This window comes from Stigmatopora argus, chromosome 11 (assembly GCF_051989625.1).
Source record: "Stigmatopora argus isolate UIUO_Sarg chromosome 11, RoL_Sarg_1.0, whole genome shotgun sequence".
In the NCBI taxonomy this organism is placed as follows: domain Eukaryota; kingdom Metazoa; phylum Chordata; class Actinopteri; order Syngnathiformes; family Syngnathidae; genus Stigmatopora; species Stigmatopora argus.
The window spans coordinates 8,097,099-8,122,873 of NC_135397.1; the positions used below are offsets into that span (position 1 = coordinate 8,097,099).

General features: G+C 38.8%; 2 protein-coding genes across 3 annotated transcripts; one reads left to right on the plus strand and one right to left on the minus strand.

The window, feature by feature from the left end:
* Positions 1-3,433: 3,433 nt before the first annotated feature.
* LOC144084828 (serine/threonine-protein kinase VRK1-like) lies at positions 3,434-12,419 on the plus strand (the record flags this gene model as incomplete). The annotated part of the gene is made up of 13 exons (XM_077613603.1): positions 3,434-3,443; positions 4,218-4,352; positions 4,825-4,880; positions 4,999-5,068; positions 5,667-5,754; positions 5,834-5,942; positions 6,300-6,392; positions 6,470-6,602; positions 7,860-7,980; positions 8,306-8,364; positions 9,480-9,658; positions 10,564-10,731; positions 10,877-12,419. Coding segments are annotated over 13 exons (1,434 nt in total), but the record flags the coding sequence as incomplete, so codon positions are not given.
* Positions 3,929-25,425, minus strand: fancl (FA complementation group L). 2 transcript variants are annotated; one of them, XR_013303943.1, is made up of 15 exons: positions 24,754-25,425; positions 24,248-24,306; positions 23,802-23,862; positions 23,066-23,122; positions 22,758-22,855; positions 19,292-19,388; positions 17,565-17,633; positions 15,575-15,725; positions 15,407-15,490; positions 14,313-14,358; positions 13,737-13,818; positions 12,894-13,010; positions 11,728-11,799; positions 11,233-11,353; positions 3,929-4,610 (listed from the first exon to the last, which is right to left on the minus strand). XR_013303943.1 is itself a non-coding variant. In XM_077613693.1 (14 exons), the coding sequence occupies exons 1-14, from the start codon at positions 24,838-24,840 to the stop codon at positions 11,318-11,320; spliced, it is 1,116 nt and encodes a 371-aa protein (XP_077469819.1). In that variant the 5' UTR covers positions 24,841-25,424; the 3' UTR covers positions 11,155-11,317. The 2 variants fall into 2 exon arrangements, 1 of the variants encoding a protein (XP_077469819.1); XM_077613693.1 differs by lacking the exon at positions 3,929-4,610 and having other exon boundaries at positions 11,155-11,353; positions 24,754-25,424.
* Between the last annotated feature and the right edge of the window lie 350 nt (positions 25,426-25,775).

Consider the following 25,775-nt stretch of genomic DNA (forward strand, 5'->3'; position numbering starts at 1 on the left):
ATAATACAGTAATCAAAGCTCAATGAGGCATTGATCACAAAAAGAGGAACATATCTGCTATTTTTGTTAATTTACTAGGTAGGCTGTTAGTACAAATCCTTTAAGAATCCATAAAACCATGGTTATCAGCATCAATAATACCAACATGCAGGTTTTGTTGTGTGTACTTTGAGACCACCGTAAGTGCAGCGGTCTTGTTTCAGCCGATTGGCCTCCACCTGACAGCAGCTGCTCCTTAACTGGAGAGAGAGAGAGAGAGAGACACTGCAGAGGGTGGTAAAGGCTACTCAGAAGCTTATGAGCATCAGCCTTTCTACCATTACATCCAGTTTAGCATATCTACGTGTTCACCAGAATATGCAGAAGTGGGCTTTCTGCATCATCAAAGACTCACACAAACCCTGCCCTTTGATCATCTCCCCCTCAGGCAGACTGCCGTGGAGGATCCGGTATAGGACCACCAGGCAGACAAAAAACTTTTTTTCCTTTCTATTGGCTGATTTGTTTAGTTAGGTTTCTGTATTTGCACTTGATGAACAAAACTAATGATTTTATTGTATTGTGTTTTGGATGATATAAAGGTCTCCTACTGGTACTTATATTGCTTAATATCTGACATCTTGTGTAAATATTTGCAGGTATGAGTAATTTTAAGATCCTTGAAAGGCAAAGTCAGGGGGGAATTGATGGGTGGATGCATTGAGATCATAGTATAATTTTCTTTGAACAAATAAGTCGACTATCCGACATAAGTTTTCATACATTCAACATTTGATTATACAGCAATCACCACCGATCAAATAAAATGGAGTGATGTCCTCTGAATTTTTGTTGCTGGTAATTTTTGTGGGGTCAATTGTGAGGAGTGTAGAGTGAACCTTGACCAGAACTGAAGTTTCCAATTATGGTCTCTGAAGGTGAAGTGGTTCAACCAACTGAAATCTGTGCATGAAGTGTTGGTTTGATGAGCCTGTGAATAGTTGCTCATCTCTGTGATTAACCTGTGACCAGTCTTGGAATTAATCTACCTTTTGCCCGGTGTCATCAGTGATAACAGAAATGCCCCGAACAGGATAACAGTGTACACTCTATATTGGTTCCTCACCCTAGATTTTTTAGCATTTCAAATTGCCGCCATAACACGCTAATGAACAATTTGACAAAATTAAAAAGGCACACTGCAATATTTACGTGGTTTACAAACATCCTAAAATACATGTTATAAACTAGCTTGTAATGTGTCATTGCCACATTGACCGTACAGATCCATTACTATAGTGGTCCTTTATATTCGTAGTCCAGCCTAGACACCTCTGTTGTGTGTGACATTGAAGTCAGTGCAACTGTTAATGGTTAATGTATGAATCTAGAGTTTGCTGTAAAAATGATCCAACAATATTTCTTCAAGATATGGCACATTCTGTTAGTGTTATGTTGTACATTATAATTTGGTTGTCATATAAAGTATCTGGCCATGTCAACGGATTTTATTCAAGGGAGGACCACAAGTGTAAACTTCACAAGCATAAAACGATGACGGTGTAGCATACATGTTGCATGTTGTAGTCTACAAATAAATAATGTGTCTGAAATAATGATAGAAGTGTGTCACTATAATTTCTCGGTTTAGGGTTTACATGGCTAAGGAGAGTTCTCTTGTGTGTTTTTTTTAATCGCCCAAGGTTTGTCTTTCTTTCAAATGAGACGGCTTGGTTTGGAAAGTAGGTATTGAAGTTTCCTGCAGATCGATAATCTCACAGCAGGTGCACCTGGCAGAGACAACACAAGCCTGTATTTCCTTTTTCTTTCATCAAAATTGAACAAGCTTGATTGGGAGCGCGAGAATGTGTGTTTGTCTCTGCCAGTATTCCAAGTTCTGCATTTGCTCCTGCAGACAGTGTTTATCAGCCAGGCGTGGTATTGACCATCTTGTACAGCAAAAGAAAGATCAGGCTGCGTTACAACTAGCATGCCTGAAGTCCTGCAAACGAACTTCTATTGATTTCAGTATGTATGTTAAATAAGCAGTTAACAAGAGACTGCTTTGAAAGGGGTTGTGCCACTTCAGGTACCTGCTTCGCAGTAAATTTATGAATAGACACACTTAACCACAATTTCTTCGCATGTACAGATGCAATATTTTTCTCTATGTGAAACTGGTGTTGCATTTTAGAGAGTTCCACACAAGATTAGATTTCACAATGTATTGAAAGAAAGTTTTCAAATCACTATTTTTCATTAATACTCCAGGTCCGAGGCAGGGGTCTCAAAGTTGTGGCACAATCAAGGCCCCACAGGACAGCATTTTGAATCAGAGTATGTGGACCAGTTATAACTGGTGTTATCATGTGATACAAAATTGAAAGTGGGTCCCAAAAACACGGATGCATCTTGGGCTCGGTTCAAATAGGATCTACCATCCGGCGGCCCGACGGACGGGTGGTTAGCGTGTCGGCCTCACAGTTCGGTGGAGGGTTCGATCCAAGGTGGGTCCTTACTGTGTGGAGTTTGCATGTTTTTCCTGGGCTTGCATGGGTTTTCTCCAGGTTCTTCCATCCCAAAAAAACATGCATGGGAGTCTGTTTGGACTTTCTAAATTACCCTGAATAAGTCCGTCTCCTTGTGCCCTGTGATTGGCTGGCCACCAATTCAAGGTGTGCCCCATGATGGCCATTGTTGGGTGGGATGGGCTTCACCCCCCCATGACTCTTGTGAAGATAACCGGTTCAGAAAATGATTGAATAAATGCTAACTATCCATTATTGGTGTATTTTACTCAAGTTTAGTTAAAAACAAACAAAGAAACAAAAAAAATGGGGTAACACATCATTTGTCACATGGTCAAAGCAGTCTTGGGGAAAATATTTGGATTAAAATAACAGAATAGACTACTTACCAGCTGCTACTTCCTTGTATGTGTCCAATTATTAAGTTTATCTCTCGGTCAAGCAAGAGACACGTCTCCACTGAAGCATTTTTTTTACTGCCATTGACGATAATAGACGTGCAATCGTGTGACTTTTGAAAATGAATTTAAACTGGGAGGGTGGCTGCAAATGAGTGATTTTTGTTGATTCACTGATAGCCCTACTATACATATGGATTAGACGTTATACGTAATTTTAAATGAAAGACAATGAGTTAAAACAGTTATTATAGTTGTATTCATTCATCCGTTTTGTACTGTCTTATCAGAATGTCACAGCTGTTTTTCTATTGGTATTTGGCCGTTTGGATGAGTTTACTGCCTTGTGATTGGCTGTTGCTTTTGCAGGAGGGAAAACTTTCAGGAAGTAATCGGGTTCCGTTCTCAACTGGCTAGTGGTTTGTTGCCTTGCAAGGGTTTTGACAACAAAGCCGTGTTGGATTAACCGAGGAGATCACGTTATCACAGTGTTGCACGGGAACATCCATAACACGCAGATAATTCCCTTTATTGATCGGTATGTAATTTTGGATGGATCGGTGTGTAAAATGTCGCCCACATGGCTATGTTAGCGGCTACTTTGGTTTTGCTATCAAGCATTTCATGCTGCCCTGCTGCAGTTGTTTAACAACTACTTTGAAGTCGGTATGGTTCAGATGATCGCTATGATTTACAAAAAAATGAAATGTTAGGGTGGCGTATACTGCTGCGAGTATGGTGTTTACAATGCATTTATTTCATAACAGACGGTAAACATTTTGTGCAGGGTGATCTAGCGTCCACATATCCCAAGTAGTTCAGAATATGTCATTATTTTTCGAAGTTTAAACAGATGAGCATGGCATATCATAGAAAAACTGGAAGATTACATTAATAAACTGATTTTGTCCCCGACATGCTTGCTATTTTCCGATTGGCATGACTAAACAGTTATCCTTAGCCTGTGATCATCAGGACAGTGTATTATTATTAAAATATTTAAACAATAGTGAAATATTTAACCACATCTTTATCATTTGAAGGAGGTATACGCAGCCTTGTAATGCAGACTCGAGGGTAAATGACCATTTAAATATAATTTTATTCAATATACTAAAAAGTTATTTTTTGTTTCAATATTTATAAAGAATGCAAAATGTGCTTTACATTTGGTACAGTAAAAAGCACAAAGTGCTATTGAAATGTGGTCAATTTACCATTTTGAACATAGATTTTTTTGTCTCCCCGTACGGTTTGCTATATTTTTCACTAAACAGAATTTGGTTGTGACTCATTGCTGTACTATGTCTAGTTTCGATGACAGCACCTAAAAAGAGGGGGCTACCCAAACCGCTTCCGGAAGGCTTCATACTGACTGATACAGTGAAGAAGAAATGGAGGCTGGGGAAGGTTTTGGGTCAAGGTGGCTTTGGACTGATCTACTACGGTAATCCAAACATTCTCTGAACATTATATTACTAACATAAGCACTTGCCACCATTCATATCAGTCATGTACATATTAATGATAACCTGGCAGTTTACATAGGTGAGAAAAAGTGACTGTCTAACCTAGAGTGAAATGAAAATCTGGGAATTTTAAGACAAATTGTCTTGCAAATTTGATGAAATGACATCCAAACTAATGAAAAGTAATGTTGGTATGGAGGAGGGATGTCTTGGCTTCATTTCATGGGCTTCAGCTCCTGCAACCCAAAGCCAAAAAAATGTACAAGTTGTAAATGACCTCTGATGTGATGAATGACAGGCATATTAAATAAAGCGTTCTTTAAAATCACATTTGATTTTCATTGAAGGACAGAATTATGGATATTACTAGATTTGGGCTTGTTTGTAAATATCATGCAGTACATAGGACTGACAACCTTCCTTCCTGGTCTGTTTCCTTACAACTTTAAGCATCCCAAGATATTGGCAGCTCTGTCCCAGCCGATACTGAGTTTGTTGTAAAAGTGGTAAGTATATTAGCAGTTTGAGAATATGCATTGTTTTTAAAAACATATTCTTAACACACAGCAAATATGGAATTCAGTTTGAATGAAGTGTTTTTGAATTCTTGAATATCTTGCACAGGAATACCTTGAAAATGGCCCCCTGTTCTCTGAGCTTAGCTTCTACATGAGGGCAGCCAAACCAGAAACAAGTGAGTACCAAAACATTTTCAGGATGGCAACAAATTGCTGGAACAAAAGTGTGTTCAGATGAAGATGTGAAGGGACTCTTCCGCCTGATTCACAGTAATTAATAAGATGCAGGAATAAACATGCACTGAAGTGGCAGTTAGCCCTCTCTTTTGCTTGTTTGAGCATCACCAATGCCTTCGTTGGAGAGGCTCAGAAGGGAATCTCGAGCGCAATGATTCTCAAACCTCCACTAAACCACTGACCAGCTGTCATTCTGGTTGGATGCCAGTCAAACCAGCAGCAGCAATAGCTGAGCCAAGGCTCATTGTTTTGCTTGGTCTAGAGCTCTGTATGTGTTTTTATTTGTATGTATTTTAATTTTTTCCACATATTTGTGTATGTATCGCAAATGCGTAATAGGTGTGCATGCATTGCAATGGTTTCACAGTCAAATCATTATTCTTGATCAAACCGCCTATAACTCCTAGGTATGGGAGTTTGGCTTTATCATCCATTCTTATCATTCACTCATTGTCAACAAAGATAAGTGAGCTGAGCCACCAGGGATTTCTGATATCTAACAGCATATCCTTCATCACTTCTGTCATACTGTTTCAGTGCAAAAATGGATGAAAAATAAAAGACTTGACCACCTTGGCATCCCAAAATACTGGGGATCAGGACAAGCCGAGTACAATGGCCTCAGGTATTATTTTGACTAAGACTCAATGTGATTATATAATGTTTGTGACTGGCATGATCTCATGTGAATCTGTTCTGCGTAGATATCGTTTTATGGTAATGGAGCGGCTAGGCACTGACCTTCAGAAAATTAGCGAACGTATTGGCGGTCGCTTTAAGAAGGCTACGGTGCTCCGAGTTGGTCATATTCTGGTAAGACTATTCACACACTGATATAATTAGTTTAAAAGTCCTGTAAAGTCATTTCCATTATTTGTTTCTAAATAATATGTGCTTAAAAGTGCTTAAAACGTGCAAAGACCAATTTAGTGCTGAATTTCTGATTTCTCATTACGAAAAGACTAAATAACATCAGTGGCTTTTCGGCACAATTGCAACTTCCTAATTCAAAACATGGCCATCAAGCTATGGCCACATATGCCAATACATTTACGAAAAATGGTGGCTCCCATTTTGAAAATATTGATTTAGATAGACAAAAGTCTAGGCGGTGCATTGGTGCCAAATGCAATATCGCTTTAACTATGTAATTGTGTTCGTCTCTTTCAGATAGACATACTGGAATATATGCACGAGAATGAATATGTTCATGCAGACATCAAAGCCTCCAACCTCATGCTGGGTCATCGAAACCCTCAAGATGTTAGTTTACTGTAGAACAATACTAGAATGAGGAAGTACATGCATCCTATTTACTGTTTTTTTCTTCTGGATTCTAGCTCTACCTAGTAGACTACGGACTGGCTCGCCGGTACTGTATTGACGGAGTCCAAAAAGAGTATAAAGAAATGCCCCGGAAAGGCCACAATGGAACAATTGAATACACCAGTCTAGATGCTCACAGAGGTGTTGGTAAGTTCCAATGACTGTAAGCAACCAATTAAAAAAAAAAAGTTTGTAATTATATAAATATTACCCACCCCAAAAACTATTAAATTACGTATTTGTTAGTTGCATCCTAAGGAATAAAAAAAAGTGGAATAAAGGTCGTGTAATCATAAATATTTAGCTAACGGTGGGGTTCTACGCTTATAAGATTGGGTGTTCCTGAACCACTGTTAGTCAGTACGTATAGAACACTTTCTCTGTTGGTCGGTTGCCACTCCGCTTGATTGATATTGGGAAAACATTAACTGGCAAATTGCCTGCTTGCATCCTTCTCTACTCATTGACCATCGATTGCCCGCCCACCGCACCTTAAGAATTCCCAGGCACAGTCTCTTGTTTAACCACCTCCTAATTAGCTAAAGTCATAACCTGCAACATGCGTTCATCCCCCATTAATTGGAGACTTTGATGTTTGGGTAGCAGGAGGCACGAGCCTCGCATAACCTCAGTGCTGGAAAACTCCATCACCAAAGAGGTAAATACTGAAAAATAACCAGTGAAAATCAGACAGTGGTTTTGAATTTCTGCTCGACAGAATTTAAAGACCGAACAACACTGTTCACTGTTAAGCTGGAATACTTAAAGATGATTAAGTCATGATTTATGAATGCTTACACATTCACAACTACAAACCTCATGCTGCAATGTCAGATTACTACAATCCTGTTGATTATCTTGTCCTGTGTAGCCAGGACCATGGTTCCTCATCAGACATCCCTGTTGGCTAAGGAGAATCAATGCTAGTCATGGCTCAGGGAGGAGATTTCTCCCCTTAGATGAAGCCAGTCAATACGTAATTTCTCCAAAGACGTGTGACGGCCATTACATATTGAGTTTCTAAAACTCCCAGGGCTCGACCCTTCTGGATGAACTTGATTTTTGAGTATTGATGCACTTCACACATTAATGTAGATCCATGCAGTGTCTCTAACATACTTACCTGTAGGCACTCTTCAGTGTATTACGTTTACAAAATAATACTGCGTATGCCTTCATTGCTATTTGTAATGGATTATAAAACCATCACCTTTCAACATGTTATAGACAACTATTCCACATTTAAAACGTTGCCCTTAGTAATGTTATCTTAAATAATCTTATTTTATTTGATCTAATCTTAAGTAATCTTTAAAGATTAAAATGCAACAGTATCAAAATTAATTTCTACTAAATTATATAAGGTCTCCAAATCGTTCTATTAAATTTATTTTTCCCCCCAAGCTCCATCAAGACGTGGTGACATTCAGATTCTTGGTTTTTGTCTTCTTCACTGGTTATGTGGCTCACTTCCCTGGGACAGTGATCTTAAGAATGCAGTGAAGGTCATGGAAGCCAAGGATAGGTAGGCCATACAATACTTGTAGTAGAGGATATTTTACCATGTATCTGATGATGAGAAATTGGATTTAAGTTTATAATGTTCTACAATTGTTTTACCATCAGATAGTATAGCACATGAATAACTGACTCATCCATTACGAATTAGAATGATCATTAATTCAATCATGACAGTTCTGTACTTTTATAATAGGAATTCAGTAGAGTTTGACTCAATTTGCTGTGGTGTCCTTTCCCCAAGTCCCCTCTACTTTTAAATAATGTTTGCCCTCTCATAATGTTTTTACTCCTCATTCCCTCACTATTTATCTGTCCCGCCGGGTGCTTAGACTGATGGATAAGCTGCCAGAGTCTGTCCAGCAGCTGTCAGTGAGTGGAGCCAGCACTGGTACGTCGCAACAATCTTAAAGTTTCAGGACTTTACTGAAACATTTTCGTTTAAAAAAAATCTATAAGTTGAGCAATGTGTTTTTTCCACCAACTCAAATAGTTTAATAACTAAGGATGTCAATGGTTGAGTAAATCTCCTGTTTTTGTAGCCCTTTAATCAGTCACCAGTTTAACTCATTGGGTGCCACCCATCCCAATCAAAATGGATTGGGCGTCTAGCATCGTCAATGGCATGGAAACATGAGCCAATCCTCCCCGTTAAATGGATTGAACATGTATTGATGTTAATGGCAGGCAAATGATTAAATATAACGAAAAATAAACCTAGCGTGTTATTGGTAGTGAATATTCAGTTTCGTTAAAACATTGAGGCCCAAATTGTGTCCAACATCAATCGAAATTTGACGTCCTTGAATGTACGTTGCTTTACGAGGTTATTTAGTTTTTAAATACTAAACGATATTGCCATGTTTCAATCATAACGCCCAGGGATCGAGCAACATAAGTGTTGACCTCTGATTAATATTTGTAGTCGCCAGTGTTCAACGCGTTGCATAGGTCCCTTCAGCAGTAGTCCGAATGTAGAAGAGCATTTTTAAATGTAGATGGTGTGTGATGTTTAAAGTCACATTTGAAATAAACTCTCGTTGAGGTCAAAGGAACTTCAAAATAATTGAACAATGAAATACTTATTACGCTGCCATATCAAAATCAGACATTTATTGTGTCTATAAGGAGAAGTCACTTGTGTATTGTTAAGGAACGAATAGTCCTCTGCTGACAAAGGCAAGCTGCCTGTCAGAGATAAGACACAGGTTATGTATCAAATACAATAAGTGAGTTGATGATACAAGTTTTAAAGAAATATGTGCAATACACAGCATCTGTCCGTGTCTGGTGGATAGTTTTACAAGATTAATCGAGTTGTCAAGACGTCGATCAAATTCGTCGACCACTAAATAGCGCTTCCTTTTCTTTAATTCACTTAAGCAGTAGTGGTTGCTCCGCTCATCTCTGTGGAGGCACACTTGCAATAGTCAGGAGTCGAGCGCACTAACTGCTGAGCTACAATCTAGACTTGAGACATCTGCTCTGTTCCCCTCTTTTGTTCAGCTGAGGTTGCATCCCTGCTCATGTATGTGAAGTCTCTGAACTTCCAAGAAAAGCCTGACTACCAGCGCCTAAGGCAAATGTTGTCTACTGGAGCAAAGGAAAAACTGGATTTCACTGTACCTCGTGGCGTCGGTGAGAAGTCAATGTCTAAGGCGCTGGAGCCCCCCAACAGGGGCAAGGTGAGAGAGAGCATTGTACACCCAAGAGGTGTCCACAGTCAACTCTTCCAGGGCCAATGACCATAGACTTCAAATGGTTTGGCTGTCTATTGCTATCAATGGCAGCTAATGATTGAATATTTCCTTTAGTAAAATATACTATTAGTTGTTTGTTTAACATTTTAATGTCTACTGTTTGTGAAATCCCTTTGCCATCTTTTGGTGAGTTAGAGTCGAATAAATTAGTTTGACATAAAACAAATTAACATAATAAATTTAATGCTTTTCTGATAACTACTATCATGCTCAAATTATAAGCCATTAAAATTTTCCATTTCTGTCACAACACTCGCTCCTAAGAGCTTGGAAATTGATTCTTTAATCCTATGTAAAGTAATATATGAATCAACATTTAGTCAGTTTTACAATGAATTCAGCAAATTGGCTGCTGATCACAAGTATGCCAATTTGTGGCGCCGAGTCTCTTAACCTCGTTTGGAATGTGACCGTATTGAGGGGCAGCATATCTACCAGAGGTGAGCGGGTCCAACACTGGAGGATTCTCCTCCAGTTCACTACATCATTTCTCGACCCCTCAGGCCACCGTTTGAAGAAGTTGATGACACACACTTTGTGTCCAATTATGCTCACTCCCTTTTCCTCCTTGCCAAGTCATTTAATTTCCATGTGAAAGTGTTGGCCAGTTTGATCCCTAGTTAAACAGAAGTGGCCATTTATAGGGCATTTTAGTGAAGTGAGGAAATGTCAGCAGAGACAAAGGCCGTTCTCAGATGCATTAGTCATCGGTATCAGCTGGTCAATTATTATTTGGAGCTCTGTTCAAATAAAGCCAGAGCACCATGCAGTGAAGAGAATATGTATTTTTATAACTGAATTCAAATGTTTGCTGTATTTTAATGTTACAGAGAACAGCAAAAGGACGAGGTTTCCCCAAACCAAAGCCTGTAGCCAAGGAAGTGGAGGAGGAGGCAGAAGAGGATGATGACGAGGAGGAGGAGGAAGAGAGAGGGAAAGAGAAGGAAAAGAAAGTGAAACAAGCAAGTTCCAACAGACGAGGGCAAACCCTTCCACAGGTAGGGTCTGAAAAAAAATCGGCAATCAGCTTTTCTATTGCCACACTTCCCACGGGAAACCGTCATTTTGTTTTTCCACGAGTCAGATCATTATATTTTCTCAATCACAATATTAAGTGTAATTGTTTCCTTTTTCTATTCTTAGAAGAGCGAGAGAGTCCAAAGAACGCTGAGGTCGAGGGCTGGAGCTGTGAAGTATTACAAAGAAGATGACAGCTCGGATGATGATGAAGAGGATGGTGAAGTGGCGGAGGAAGAGGAGGAGGAGATGGAAGAGAATGTCAAAAGCAAACCCATTGATGCACGTTACTTGAGAGGCCCCCCAAAAGGAAAGAGAGGGCGTCCTAAAATGGTGTGAATGACACCTCTGTGCCGATTGATTGCTAGAATTTCTACGCCCAAAAATAAATAAAAAAACAAGTATTGAGCTGGAAAAAAGTCTTCTCTTTACTTGAATGTTCCAGAAAATGCATCACAATTTGTACATTTCATTTTTCTCACCAGGAACTGTATTTTTTTTCCTTCCGTTGGCTCGGTTAGCTTTCAATTAGTTTCTTTTAGTCGATGTGGCATGCGAAGCCACTTCTCAGGACTGCAGAGCTGCCATTTTCACAGTAATGGGCTGAAATAGAAAGAGAGCACAGCTTATTGGTCAAATAATGCTTTATGAAGGATACTTTAACAATGCATTAAAGTGCTCTCACTCTTTCTGTGCTATCAAATACACTGGAAGGCACGCTCACAAATAAGTTCATTTTTGACTTTGATTCAATGACACGCGGCATTCACTGGCACATACTTTACTCACTCCTTTATAACGGTAGAATGAGTGGCTTCATGATGAATGTGGCACCTTTTTCTGCTGCCAATAGCCTTTCAACAAAGACAAGGCCGTGCGATGTACCTAGCTATACTAATTAAGCATGTTGAATATCCATTGACTCTACACCAAAGGTCTTTTACGAAAGCGCTGTCAGTCAGAATATTCAGGCGTACCTTGCTGCAATAAGGACACTCTCCAAAAACCGTGTTAAAGCTTTGCCTGCTGGCGGGGAGAACACGCAGCCACTGGAGGGGAAAAAGACAAAAGAGAAAAGACTACTTAATCAAAAATGTCACCTTGAATCAGATGTCAAGCAGTAAAATTTGTTAAAATGGACTGTAAACTTGCAAAAGTTTCCACTAATACTTTGCATATAAAAGTCTTGACATATTTTCCCAACCTTTTGGGGCCTTTAATAAGGCAAAATGTGCTTATTTTGAAGCAAACACACCAGTATACTTTATAGAATTTAACTTTGGTTGTAAAAGGGTGGAAACATTTCCATAGTTGGGAATATTTAAATTTGAAAGTAATTTCACTTAAGTGGCAGCACTCCAAATTTGTGTGGTCCTCGTTTTTCATTAGTTTCATATTTTGAGTCGAGATGTGTTTCTCATACAAATATTTACAGAGACTGATGACTTAACTAAGTTAGCATGAATTGGTCATCACAATCAGTCATTTGAAATTGCACCCAAGAATGAATCATACCTGTGCAAATATACAATTATTTACCGACATCGCATGGTCAGTGTATCCATTTTTTTAAGCTTCATAATGTTTGATACATTTTAACTATGAAGACAGTATGGAAATCTTAACGTGCCTTACATTATTCCCAATTACAAACAAGTTTGGTTGTACTAATTGACCTGGAGAAAATAAATTGTCATTTATATATATTTGCTTTTTTGAGTACCTGAGCTTAAATTGATGTCACAAATAAATCACTAAAAACACTTCTACTTCTGGAGGAAATTTGGGGAGGCTGGTGACAATGAATTTCATAAGAGCTGAAATTGATTTACTAAATTTGATTGGGCAATTTAGTGTCTCCGTTTAAAAATGGGGGGATAAAGGTGTAGTTTTAGTGTACACTTTGAAGTCAAAGTCAAAAGCCTTTATTGTCATTATACAACAACTGCATATCATGAAATTAGTGGTGCTACTTACTGCGTGTTTCCCTATAAAAACATAAATAAGTAATTTAAATGAGTCATGTCCGGGCAAGATAATAGAAAAAAAACCTTGGAATATTCTAAAATATTGCACATTGTTATTGCACAGAAGGGATTGTACATACATATACATTTAAACTTAAGTGTGTACGGCTTCATACCTCATAGAGGCACACTTGATGGAAGGGCTGTCCACAGCGGGGATCGTTGCACACTTGGTCAGGAATAGCAGCTTCAAGGCGATAGGCGTAACAAATTCCACACTCCACACTGAACATCTATGGATAAATATAAAAATTGTGCCAAATATTAAATATAACATTCTTCAACGCCATCCTAACTCATTATTTGAATTGGACGTCTATTGTTGTCAGTGGAAGGAAAAGAGTTAAATACTAATATAATAAATGAACTGTCAGTTGTGGGTTAGGTAATTTTGTATTATTATTTTTTTAATAAACAAACATTAGCACTTGGCCTATAAAGGGTTCAAATTGGTCCCAGTTTAAAAAGAAATACTCAACATCTGGTCAACTAAACATTTTTTTAAAAAACTCCTTTCTGAATGCTAATGAAGCTGAAGCATTAATCGCGGCAGTGGATACAGAGTGTTCTTTCAAGTCAGCTGCAGCGACAGAAGGGGAGAAGAGCCACCAGTAAAAAAAAAAAGAAAAGAAAAAAAGATAAATGGTTTTGCGTGATTAAAGTGATTGCGATAGCGCGCGGAATTGTGCCATCTTTGTTGTTTTTAATAGTCCGATCTGTAAACAACCCAATTAGAGAAGTTGTTCGCACCTCTTCGGAAAACAAAATACGCAATGGCAACAGAGACAACAAGAGACAATAGGAAATATCCGCCCTCTTAAGATTTGACGCTCAGGCAGGCACACAAATAGGAGGATGCATGCTGTGATGTGAAAAACTCACGCACATACGGCTCCTTGAGGTAATCGCAATGAAAACAGACATGTTTGGGAAAAAAGGGGGGCAATTGTGTGACATACAGATTTTTCGTGGGTGGCAGGTGACGGGAATTCGATCTCCAAAACATCCTGGAGGTTTTGCAAGACACCAGAGTCCGCGTTCCTGCCAGCAGACCACAGACAGCTCCTTCACACACTAATTAAGCACATGCAAATGAGCCTGCAAAGACACTGGGGGATGATTAAGAGACTTTCACCGTTGGTTTAAAAAAAGAAATGGGGTGATGGCAGGGAGGAAAAAATAGCATTTCTGCTGCATTTAGTGTCAAATTGAAGTGTTAAGATGGCCTACAGTATTTGACACGTGTCATACAGTGAGACAAATGTGAACTGTGACAATTGTAAAATGTTTACAATTGGGGAATAATTCTGCACCCCCTATTTTTTTTGGGACCATCATTTAAAGATTTCCATTCGATTTAGTGAGACACTAGCAAATAAGAGCAGCATTCAAATGTAGTAATTACCCCATTTTTTTAATTCCACTACCCTCATTTGTTGTTTCAAAGAAAATCCATTTGAATGATGTTAAAATAAAAGCCAGCAAACACAACCATGAAATAATCATCCCCAACCCTAATGCGTGATGCCGCTTACCACAAATGGATGTTAGCGTTCAGTTTGTTCCTCAGTGGAGCCACGACTGCAACAGAAAAAAGGGTTAACACTTTTACTCAGGTGTCATACATACCTTCAGACTTTTTCCTCAATTCTCTACTGATTTCCCCAGAATACATTATTAGTTGATATTCCTCTTATGCACATTCCCTCTTATTTAACAGCCTAGGTTAGTACATGCAAGCCATCCTCTGTGTTTCACAGGGGAGCCTTGTCTCTGAGTAGTGCTCATCATGCTCACTATTTCTTATTCCTACATGCAAAAAGCAATATTCCTGTGCAACACCTCATATTTGAGGGTCGTCGCCTGCCTAGTGTCTCGGCGGACTGAAGTGTGTGTATTTAATATCATTTGAGTCGCATTGCTAGGCAACACGCTTAGCATTTCACGACCCAGGATTTACAGAAACAATGGCTGACAATTGATGGGGAATTAAAGAGAAAGCTCGCAGGATGTCTTCGAGGTGGCGAGGGTGATAATGAAATCGCGCCAGTCTCAAGGCAAGCGCTCTGACATGACGAAATACAATAATCAACATGAGCGCCCTAGCTCAACTCCGAACGTAAGGAAATTGACGTAGTGATTTTTCCTCCCCACATGATAGTGTCGTACCTAGCTTATCTGAATAATGTTGAGCGCAGACAGATTTGGTTTTTTATTACCTGAGTTTATCTATGGCGTGTAGCTTATTGTGTCAGGCAAGGCAGGTGACTGGGGACACACCACCATCAGTGAGAAACAATTGGAGAACAAAATTAAAAATGGCCTATGATATTGTGAAAAATGGGAAGTTAAAATATGCCAGCCTTGTGAACAGAACTGAAACATGTTAGAGGCACAGGCTAAATTAAGAACTTGCATGAGATAGACACTCCACTTTGCTTTTTTATGTATGTTTGGTATTCAAAAATTTTGTTTTGTTGATGAGAGAATTTGTACAGAATTTTAAGGATTCCGTTAACACTATAGGTACTTTGAAGATGAAAAAGAATAGGAAAAAACATACAGATCTTTTGCTCGCACCATCTAAAATAACACTCAAGTGTTACCATTTCAATCAGGTGCTACCGACCATGCTCAGCTCCCAGCAAGCAGCATTCTGGCAGCATTTTTGGGTGTCGTGGATCCACCTCCACTTTAATGGAGACATTGTTTCCTGCACGTACACAAACAATGACCAATTTATTGCTGTGCTATATGTAAAGCAATTGTATTTGTTATCCAACGTATATTACCTTACCGATAGCTATTCGCCTCATAGTGTCTGAACGGCTTGGCTTTTCCGGCTCCAGGATCCAAGTCTTTCTGTCGATTTCGTCAAGAACGTCCCAAAACTCAGTTAGAGCCTCTATAATCAGCAGGAACTGGTTGTGGAGTTGGTTCAATGAAGACTAGCAAATCAGAGAACAAGTAGAAACCTCCCTTACTTTAGGCATTGGATACTGGAATAACTCTTTTGTAGTACTGTCAATGCAATCTTACAAAGTAGTGCATTTGCAGACAAAAATGTATTTTTTTTAACCTAATTTAGGAAAATGGTGGATAAAATGTAACTCACCAGACTTTAGGAAGTAAAACTGAAATTAGATGCATTAAGATGGACACAGAAAAAAAGTGAAGTAAATCGAAAGGTGAGAGGTGTGAATGAGCAATACAGATGGTGTGAGTGGGAAAGAAATCAGAGGGAAAAAAATGAACCAAAAAATTATAAGTCATTGTGCCAGCACAGTGCACACAATTAAGCATCGTCCAGGTGCTGAGAGCCTCAGCAATTACAGCCCAATTAATGCCGGTGGCATGATTATGGTTAGCGCTCAGGATAACTATGCTGAACCCAGTTCAGGGAGATAAAAAAAATATCAAAGAAAAGAAATGAAAGCACTGATAATTGAATTCGCGTATCTAAGACAGGAAGGAGTACGATGACGGGAAGAGGGAATTCAAAAAGGACTGTATGTTAGCTCTATCTTATTGGCTCTCAAAATTCTTTTAATGATAACAGAAATGCAAAAATTCAATTTAGATTCACATCGACTGAAATGTTGATACGATGAAATGAGTAATGTGTCCTCAAAACAGCTGAGAAAAATCCCCAAAGTGACCCCAGCTTTGAAAAAAGTATGTTTAAGATTGTTACGTCTAGAATAGACTACAGCTGCAGAAATACTTGCATAACACACAATATATACATTGACACCAATAGGGTCAGTTTTGTGGTGTACATGTAACATCCTTTCCCAATAATACACACGTTTCTGTTTGGTTCTGAGGATTGAAGTTGAATTCGTATTTAAAACTTTTACAATAAAACAATACAAAACATTTTGCATCAATTTCAACCCTAAAACTATACACTCAGTGCAACGTTGGATTGGGGCACACTTTTGTTGCCAATTTCTGCCCTGAGAAGCACGTCTTGGCCTTGCAATAGAGCAAGCAATAATTAGTCTTTCAAATGAACATGTCAGGACTGCCGACAGACAGGCCCTTCCCCCTGCCCTACACACTCGCACACACACACATTTGAGCCATCACTCATCAGACAAAAAAAATGCACTTGGCTTAAATGTCCACATACGCACACAACCGTACACACACAAACTAACGTACACCCCCACACACACAGACACACTTCATGTTGTAGCGGGGGAAAGATCCATCACCAGCCCAGCAGGCAGACAGCCTCCATACGGTAGCACTGTTCTGAGCTGGTCTTCACTGTACGCCTGCCATGTATCAACACACATAAACATGCATGCAAAAATATGCACACACGGAAAGACACGCACTCACAAACATATGCACGCACACACCCATTCGGTTCCTACTTATGATGTCTTTGAAACTCTGATAACAATGTTGTTGATATTAAGCAGTCGTTTTAAGAGTGTCAAAGTATTGCCGCGATGGGCCTTAGGTGAAAGGAAGTGGAAGTATTTAACGCAAAAGCCAGTAAAAGAAAATCCAGAGTTGGTTTGACATGGAACCATGTTTTTAACAAGATGCCTCACATGGCCATCAGGAATGTCCATTAAACACTCCATTCAATGTCCCAATTTGTATGCAGAAGAGCAATATACTACAAAATGTTGAAAATAAGGACTGATGAATCAACCATTGTACTGTGGGATGAAGATATAGTTTAATCTGTTTTTATAATGTAACCCAGTGACACCATCTATTAGGAAACCGAACCTCACTAGTCTCTCTTATTCGGAAAATTTTCATACCTGCGGTGTCCATTTTAAGAGGAGGGGAACTGGCAGGTCAGCTGAGCATTCGGGGGCCTCTGCTGGGTGCTGTTGATAGGAAAGATTGGGCAATCAAAGGTGCTATAAAGACATTTTCGTGATTTGTTTCAAAATAACACTGCTCAGAAAGAGCGAGTGGGACGAGGTATCCGTATAATTGACAGCTGGAGGTCTGCAATAAGGGGAACACCCACACAGTCCTACAATTGAAAGGCTGCTTCTGTTTTTCAATTTTTTTTTACATACAGTACTTGGTGATATTTATATCTGATTAAATTTGGCAGTAGTATTAACAATACATACTCTACTGTGGTGCTTCAAATATACAAGCATTTTTTCCGTCATTTTACAGGATCTTTAAGTATGCAAAATCAAGACTCCATTTGAACATTTCCACATAAATGCTACAAGATGCCAAGCACTTGTGCGAAAATATAAAAACTTTTGAAAAAGTAGACTTTCTGTGGGTAGCAATAACTCACTCGATGTGCATTCCAACACATACAGATGTTCTCTATTTTGCCAGACTTAAAAAGCCAGTACTATAATGCTTATTACAGTTGTGGCATTATTCCAATGCTTGATCATAAAATAAATGATATGAAATAAAAACAATACACGTTTCTGTAACCTTTTAGCACCACTACATAACTTCCCATTTTAGCTCAACTTTTCCTTCCATGTCATCGCCAATTCCTTCAACACTGTTGACCCCTTACTGTGCTTAGTGAGGGATGACCTGGCGCGAGATATGGTGAAAGTAGCTGGAAGGCAGGAGGAAGTCGACGTTACTTTTACAGTTCCAAGAGTGTGAATGGCCAGATGGGCAGGTGGGCACAGAGTGAGCTCTCAACATTCTCTCTTGTCCCAGGTGGACGTCAGTTGGGTTTAGCTAAGCATCGCCTCACAGTCATAAAGCCGAATAAATCCCCAATCTGTACTCTTCAGAATTGCAATATTAGTCTACCCGTGTAAAACTATATACCATATTTTCATGACTATAAGGCGCACCACATTATAAGGCGCACCCTCAATGAATGACACATTTTAATTTTTTTTCCATAAATAAAGCACACTGGATTATAAGGCGCCCTGTCTATTTTGGAGAACATTTAAGACTTTTAAGTGTGCCTTATAGTCGTGAAAATACGGTATACAGAAAGCATGAACAAAACTCAACATTTAACTACATTTACAACCACTAAGGCTTTGTTTTGTGCTTATTGTTTCTCATATTGATGGCAGATAAAGGCTAACCCCAGTGATTATGTGATACACACAATTCATTTAAGACCATTTAGAGTGGTTTGGTTTGATGCTGTACGTGTTATCATACAGTCACACAAGTGGCACCAAGCCATTTTAGATAAGAGTAAGGGTACTTGCTTTTTCTGTTCATAGAGGATCATTTTCTATCAAGTCGAGGTCTGTGAGGAAATGTTTTACTATCTGTGCTACATCTCAGTCACAGTGGGTTATCAAGTGTCTGTACAAGCTCTCCAGTTTGCCCCAGATTTGAGGACCCAGATGTAAATCACTGATTTGCTATCAGCAAATTGAATGGCCCATGTGTTAAATGAAGTCAGACCAGGATCTGGATTGGCTGAATATCAACATTACGTTCCAGGCGATAATGAATCATTTTTATCATGAAGATGACCCAGTGAATGTAGACTGTATTTTCATACATTGAAGTAGAAGCTTACCTTATTCTTGAGGTTGATGGTAAGAATATGCTGTCGCCCAGAAGAGTCCTCAGCTTTCATCTTCAACATTTTAAATTGGGTGTCTATGAAAAGTAGCCTGAAAATCGACACACCACACAACATATTAACATACTTTGTCTGGTGATGGAGAAAGGGATACAGCATAATTAAAAATGCCCGCAAAATGCGACATTTTGATCACCACCATTACCGATAAATACTTGCTTGTTTATCGAAGTAGTACACAATTTTCCATTATGTGAAGAATAGCAAAGTGGAGCCTCTGGGTTAGTTCAAGAGATTTATTGCAGAACTTGCATAGATGTCCAAATATTTTAGAACTTAATTTATTTATAGCCCACTATTAAAAGGGTCCCCAACCAAACATGAAGCTCCAACCAACTTAACTATTTCAGTGTCATTGATGATAATAAATATCCTATTCTGTGGCTCTTTTATCCTTATGTTGTAAATTCAAATGGGTTTGTCACAATCTTATCACTAATAGATGTCCAATCCATTTGAGCTGTGAGGGTGGTAACAAAGGAAAATACTTTTTTCGACACAATTGCTTAAAAATACATGGAACAAAAGCGACACAATCGACAAACAAACTAATAAAATAATGCGTCTCTCGATGACTTTACGAGTGAGATCATGGTCACAAGCTCTGCTTCGCCTATAAATTACACCGCTCCTTCTTGAGCTGATTACAACCTACTGAGGCAGAGGACACCACACTGATCAGTCTCGATCATACACCGACACCACCGGGAAATTTACTACTCTCTTAGCTGCTCCAACAAACTATAAAAGGATTCAGTGCTGCCCTCCTTCCAGTCCTTCCAGTACAATTTCCAGTCAACTCAAACTTTGAGACAAAAGACTGATCTAAGACAAAGGACTTGGAGAGTCCTCCTCCAGATTTACAGTACCTGGCGCGTGCTATGCTCGACGTGGCTGTATATCTGCCGAGGATTTATGGAGTGTGTTAGAGAGGAGTGATGGGAGCAGTGTCCTCAGGGATGACACATATACACGCTCTTAGGAAACTGATGGAATGATGGCAGACGATAGCCGCAGAAAGTAGCTCATAAAGGTGACTGTTCAATCGCACGCTTGCGAGCGTACACAAGTGAAGGGCATCCATGTTGAAGTCTCATATCACACTGTAAATACACAATATAATGATAAGGCCAATTTGCTGCTCTTTCCCCACCTCTTATCCTCAATCCCTCTATATCTACTGTATCTCTATATTTATCTTCAAACACAATCTTTTTTTTTTGTAATTTGCACACATCCTTCCCTTCACAGTTCTTTGATACTGATAGGAGTGCAAGATGCCAACAGTAGATAAATATAATCTAGAAGCTTCTGCATCATGATAACTTAATATCCTCGAGTATTCACTCACAAACTATAGAGCAATAAAAAAAAACATTACGGTTAACTGCTAGAAATACACAAATCTGACAAGCAATTCCATTTAATAGATCTGTCCAAGTGGACAGAAATGACAATCATCGAAAGAAAAGAGCTGACACTTTGTAAAATAGATTAATTAAATAATTGCGGGTCTATGAAAAGAAAAATCTAATCGAAGGACATCGCATCTCATGTCATGGCACCCGCAATAACCCTCATATCTTTTGAGATACCATCTGACGAGCAGCACCAAATAGCAGAAGATGACAACACGCTAAATTAGTGAGCTGAAAAATGTGTGAGCTATCGGAGAAAGAAGTAAAAAAAAAAAAGAGAGAACGTTTTTAGTTAACTGGGTAGCTGTTTTTCATATCATAACACTTCAGAAATGCGCCAAATAAATCATACAAGTTAATCTTAATGCTGACCCCTAAGAAGGAGAAAGCTGAGTTACTACATCTTGTTGTTTACATTTTATAGTCAATCTCATTTTAAAATTGTCTGGATTGAGAATGTAAAATTCAGTTTTTGATGCAATTCCTTCTCATTATTTTTATTTAAATAAACCATTAATATTTTTTCAATAACATCATTGGCAGAAAAAAGTCTCAATGGAGGATGGAAAGGACACACATTTTGGCCTCTTCTCTCTCTCAAATGTTAGTTGGAGCAACTTACTATCTCTACTTGGGCATGATGGAATCAGCGTGACAGTCAGACGTCCTGCTGGGAAGACTGATGAGAACATCCCATTTGCAACTCCATTGCCAAATGAGATGACTTCAGACAGAGAGCAACATGCACATGTGAACAGGGATATGCATATTTGAAAACAGCAATGAATGCTTGCCTTGACTTTTTGTCCTGATTAAATAGAAACGTAGTTTGGAACAGCAATCCTCAACCATTGTTACACCACAGAACACATTTCTTTTTATGACTGACATGGAATGTGTGTCACTTTTGATCCTTTAAGACCACCACATTCTCAAAATACAAAAAACGGGGAGTCCAAAGTAATGGAGACTCAAAAGAGCACAACCCATTCACCTGGTCCAATCAGCAGACCGAATTACATATAAAAACCCCTAGTGGCTATTAACACAGCCGTGCCAATTAAGACGCTAAGCGAATCTCAAGTGCTCTGGAGATTGAAGCCCACTGTATAATGACTCATAACCATACAGCCACATGGAAAATGATGTTGGTCCATTTTGTACCATATCTTTACCCCCTTCTATTAAAACCTGAGAGTCTTCAATTAGAGCTATTTGCATTTTTACTAATATCATAATTGGAGCTGTGGTCATTAAGAGCAAAGTGGAAAATGAGTGTAGTAGTCAAGGTTTAATCCAGGTTAGAAAAGAAGTGATATCTCCATTTTACCTCTCCACTCCTCCTGAGGAGAGAAGTTTGTTTTATATACAGGCCTTGTCACAACCGTGTACTGACTGGAGATGTTTCCGATCCGGTCACGTGATCGGAAATCGGTCCGATCACGTAATCAGAGTGCAACGCAACAAAATAATCCAAAGGTACAAAGATATTCGCAAAATAAACAATAGATGCAACTGTTTTGTTTTACTTTCCTCTTGGTAATTGAAAATATTCTGAAATTCCCTCTAATTTTTTGTTTGTCTGGGAAGAAAGACAACCTCCCTGAGCACACTGAGTACCGGTGTGAGCAACATCATCATTGCTCGCTATGGGCACACACCAATATCACACCTGCCATAAGCAGGTGCATGTCTACTACACATAAATGATTTAGTAATAATAAAATGTGATGATTAATATCTATGAATGGGCGGCCCGGCGGATGAGTGGTTCGCGCGTCGTCCTCACAGCTAAAAAAAAATGGGGATTTTATTTTGTGCGCTCCATATGATTTGCTGTGCGCAGAGAAGACGAGAGTAGTGCGCAATTCCGCACGCGCGCATCTTAGAGGGAACATTAGTTGTTATATTTTACATTTTTTGGGCTGGAGATAGTATTGCCTGTATTTGTCATGTGCTTGATCACAACGAGCCTCACTTACTTGTCCCACCCGAGGGTTTCCATTTCCAAAATAAGTTGGGAGTAGTACTGTGGAGGTGGAATGGAGTCACACACAGGATGGTTTTTAAGGCAGACTTCCTGCAATTGGAAATAACAATGACCCCAAATTACACTGAACAACACTTTTTACACTCTCTCTCTCACACACACACACACACTATATATGCACCTGCTCCTACAAATGGATGTTATCAATATGTGAGATTCTCATTTTTGCTTTTTTTAAAAACAATATTCACAAAGCATCATTAACAAATACTATGTCCAGTACAATGTTGCTCTGATTACCAAGACAGTCTTCAGCTCCAGAATGAAACTGACGAGATCAGTCGACTGATGCAGCCTCTGCAAGAAAGGGAGAGGCATCCTTGAATGGCAAGATAATAAAGTGACACTATTTTTTTTCCTCAAGCCAGCTATTCAAATCAAACGCGTGTTTGTGATTAATGGGGGCTGCCACCTCCTTTAATAATTAATGATAGCTTAAAGGCTGCGAAAATAATGAACTTTGCAGCCTGAGGTGAAATATCAATCTCATGCAAATAACCCTGAGGGACCACATAACAAATAGGGACATTTTCCAGGCAGTGTTAATTAAACAGTGAAAAATATTTTTCTCTGCTTCTGAGTGAAGTGTGCCTTTTGGGTGCTCGGGAACAATGCCAGGTATGACACAGTCGTCACAAAAGATGTGAAATTACTTGCACAAAAACAATCAATCAACGATTTTTGTCAGTGTAGTATGTGAATTCCGTAGTGTGCTTTCTAACCTATGTGCTGTGAAACAATGTGTCATGCGCGATTATCAGATGCCTGTGGGAAATAAATGATTTGACTAAATTCATTATTAGTTATTTACTGCAAATATTTGTATCTTTGCTCTTCTATATGTTCATGTGGCATAGTGACAGGCAAAATCTGGACATTTTTACATTCAATGATAGTTTATAATTTTTATGACCATCTTGTGTGATGTTATGGCTTGACATAATAAAGATGAGAAAATATTATTATACCGTATTACCTGTTTTATAATATGTTCATATCCTTGCAACAGTTGTTTTAACTTCCAACAGCAATGCAACCTGTAAGCACAAGATTACTCGATGATTTTCCCTACAAAGAATGAGAAAATAAAATAAAAACAAAATTAAAAAAGAAAGTGATTGTTTGGGGCTAGTTGCTAAACTTATGTCACAATGAAATTTCCCGAATACGGGATGAATAAAGTTATCCAATCCAATCCAATTACATCAAAGATTTAAATTGCTTGTGCAAAAATTTGATATTTTGGGGAAAAAAACATCTGCAATTGGCTGGCCACCAATTCAGGGTGTCCGCCGCCTCTGGCCCAAAGTCAGCTGGGATAGGCTCCAGCACCCCCTAGGACCTTAGTGAGGATAAAGCGGAAAAAGAGATGAGATGAGAAAAAACAGCAACATAACAACAATAGATAGTGACTGTTTTTACTTGGCCTTTTTGAGTTGTCGATCTGGTGTTAAATGTATTCTCAGTCTCAGGTCTTTGTCCTGTTTAAAAAAAGGAGAAAATAATACTGTTGTGAGTGTCATTTAACCTGTTTTGAAAAATGAATCAAAATAATAATCTGCCCACACACTTCTGTTCTACTGAGGTGTCCAGTATGCTACTTCCAGACTCGAACCTTCTATATCTGATTTGTTGTATTTGTAAATAAAAGTAGGTATACTTTGAAAATACTATATTCACAGTCATTTTTTGAAAAAAAAAGTCTAATTTATTTATTTACAAATTACATATTTTAATGGGAGCACATTAGTTCGAGTCTTTGGGTAGTCTAGTAAATTTCAGAAATGGGAGGAAGCTTTGGCATCCCCCAGTTTAAAAAATATATATTTTTGAATAAATTGACTTTCACGTTTCATTACCGTAATGCACATAATTCTTTTCTGGGTTACTTCTATGGTCACGAGAACATCAGGATGACGTTCACATACCTGTACCGTGATGAATCCATCATATATCGTCTTCTCCACGTTGAGGGGTAAGAGGAGTGGGTTGTCATTTATTAATATACACGACATCGCGCTAACTTTGAATTATTAGGCTTTCTTAATCGACGTTCTTACGCAAACGGAAACGAACGCCCGCAAAAACAGCACGCTGTCATTTACCTGGATTGAACTTTAAAATAATGATGCGTTAACCGATAACTAATTTGATACACTTTGTATGCATATTACGTTACTTTTACTACCATAGATTGACTGTAAAGTGTAAATCGAAAAATAACTGTGTCCCCTCATGGTTAGCCAAACATAAACGTCACCGAGGTGCGTTCAAGGACTTGAAAAGTATTGTAAAATTGATACACAAACTTTTACCTTGACGTGCAAATGTCAATACAAAATAATACAGTACATAGTCTGTAATCGGTCTTACTATTAATAGCATTTGAAGAAGAATTTATCTACAAATGTGACAAACTTTCAAAGATTACTTCTTTGCCAATATAAAGATGGCTCCACTAACAGTTTGCATATTCTCACTGGGCCTTTGTGGGTTTCCTCCGGGTACTCTGGTTTCCTCCCACTTCCCAAAAAAACATGCAGGGTAGGCTGATTGAACACTCTAAATTGACCCTGTCCGTCTCCTTGTGACCTGCGATTGGCTGGCAACCAAATCAGTGTCCCAAGCTTGGTGTTTTTAGTTGGCTGGGATAGACTCGAGCACCCCCGCAGCCCTTGTGAGGATAAGTGGTACAGAAAATGAATGAAAAATGAATAGAGAAATAAAAGCGAAAATAAAAAAAGGATAGGTGGCACCGTGACGGAGTTGTTACCACGTTCACCTCACAGTTCTGAGATCTGTTTATTCCTGAACTGCCACTGTAAATTCACATTTTAACATCTTCCATATGTATCAAGTCACCTCTTGTATGGCAAACTATCCAATTACAGCAAACACAACATTAATACTCCATAATGCTACACCTCCTGTATCTTTTTAACTCATATTC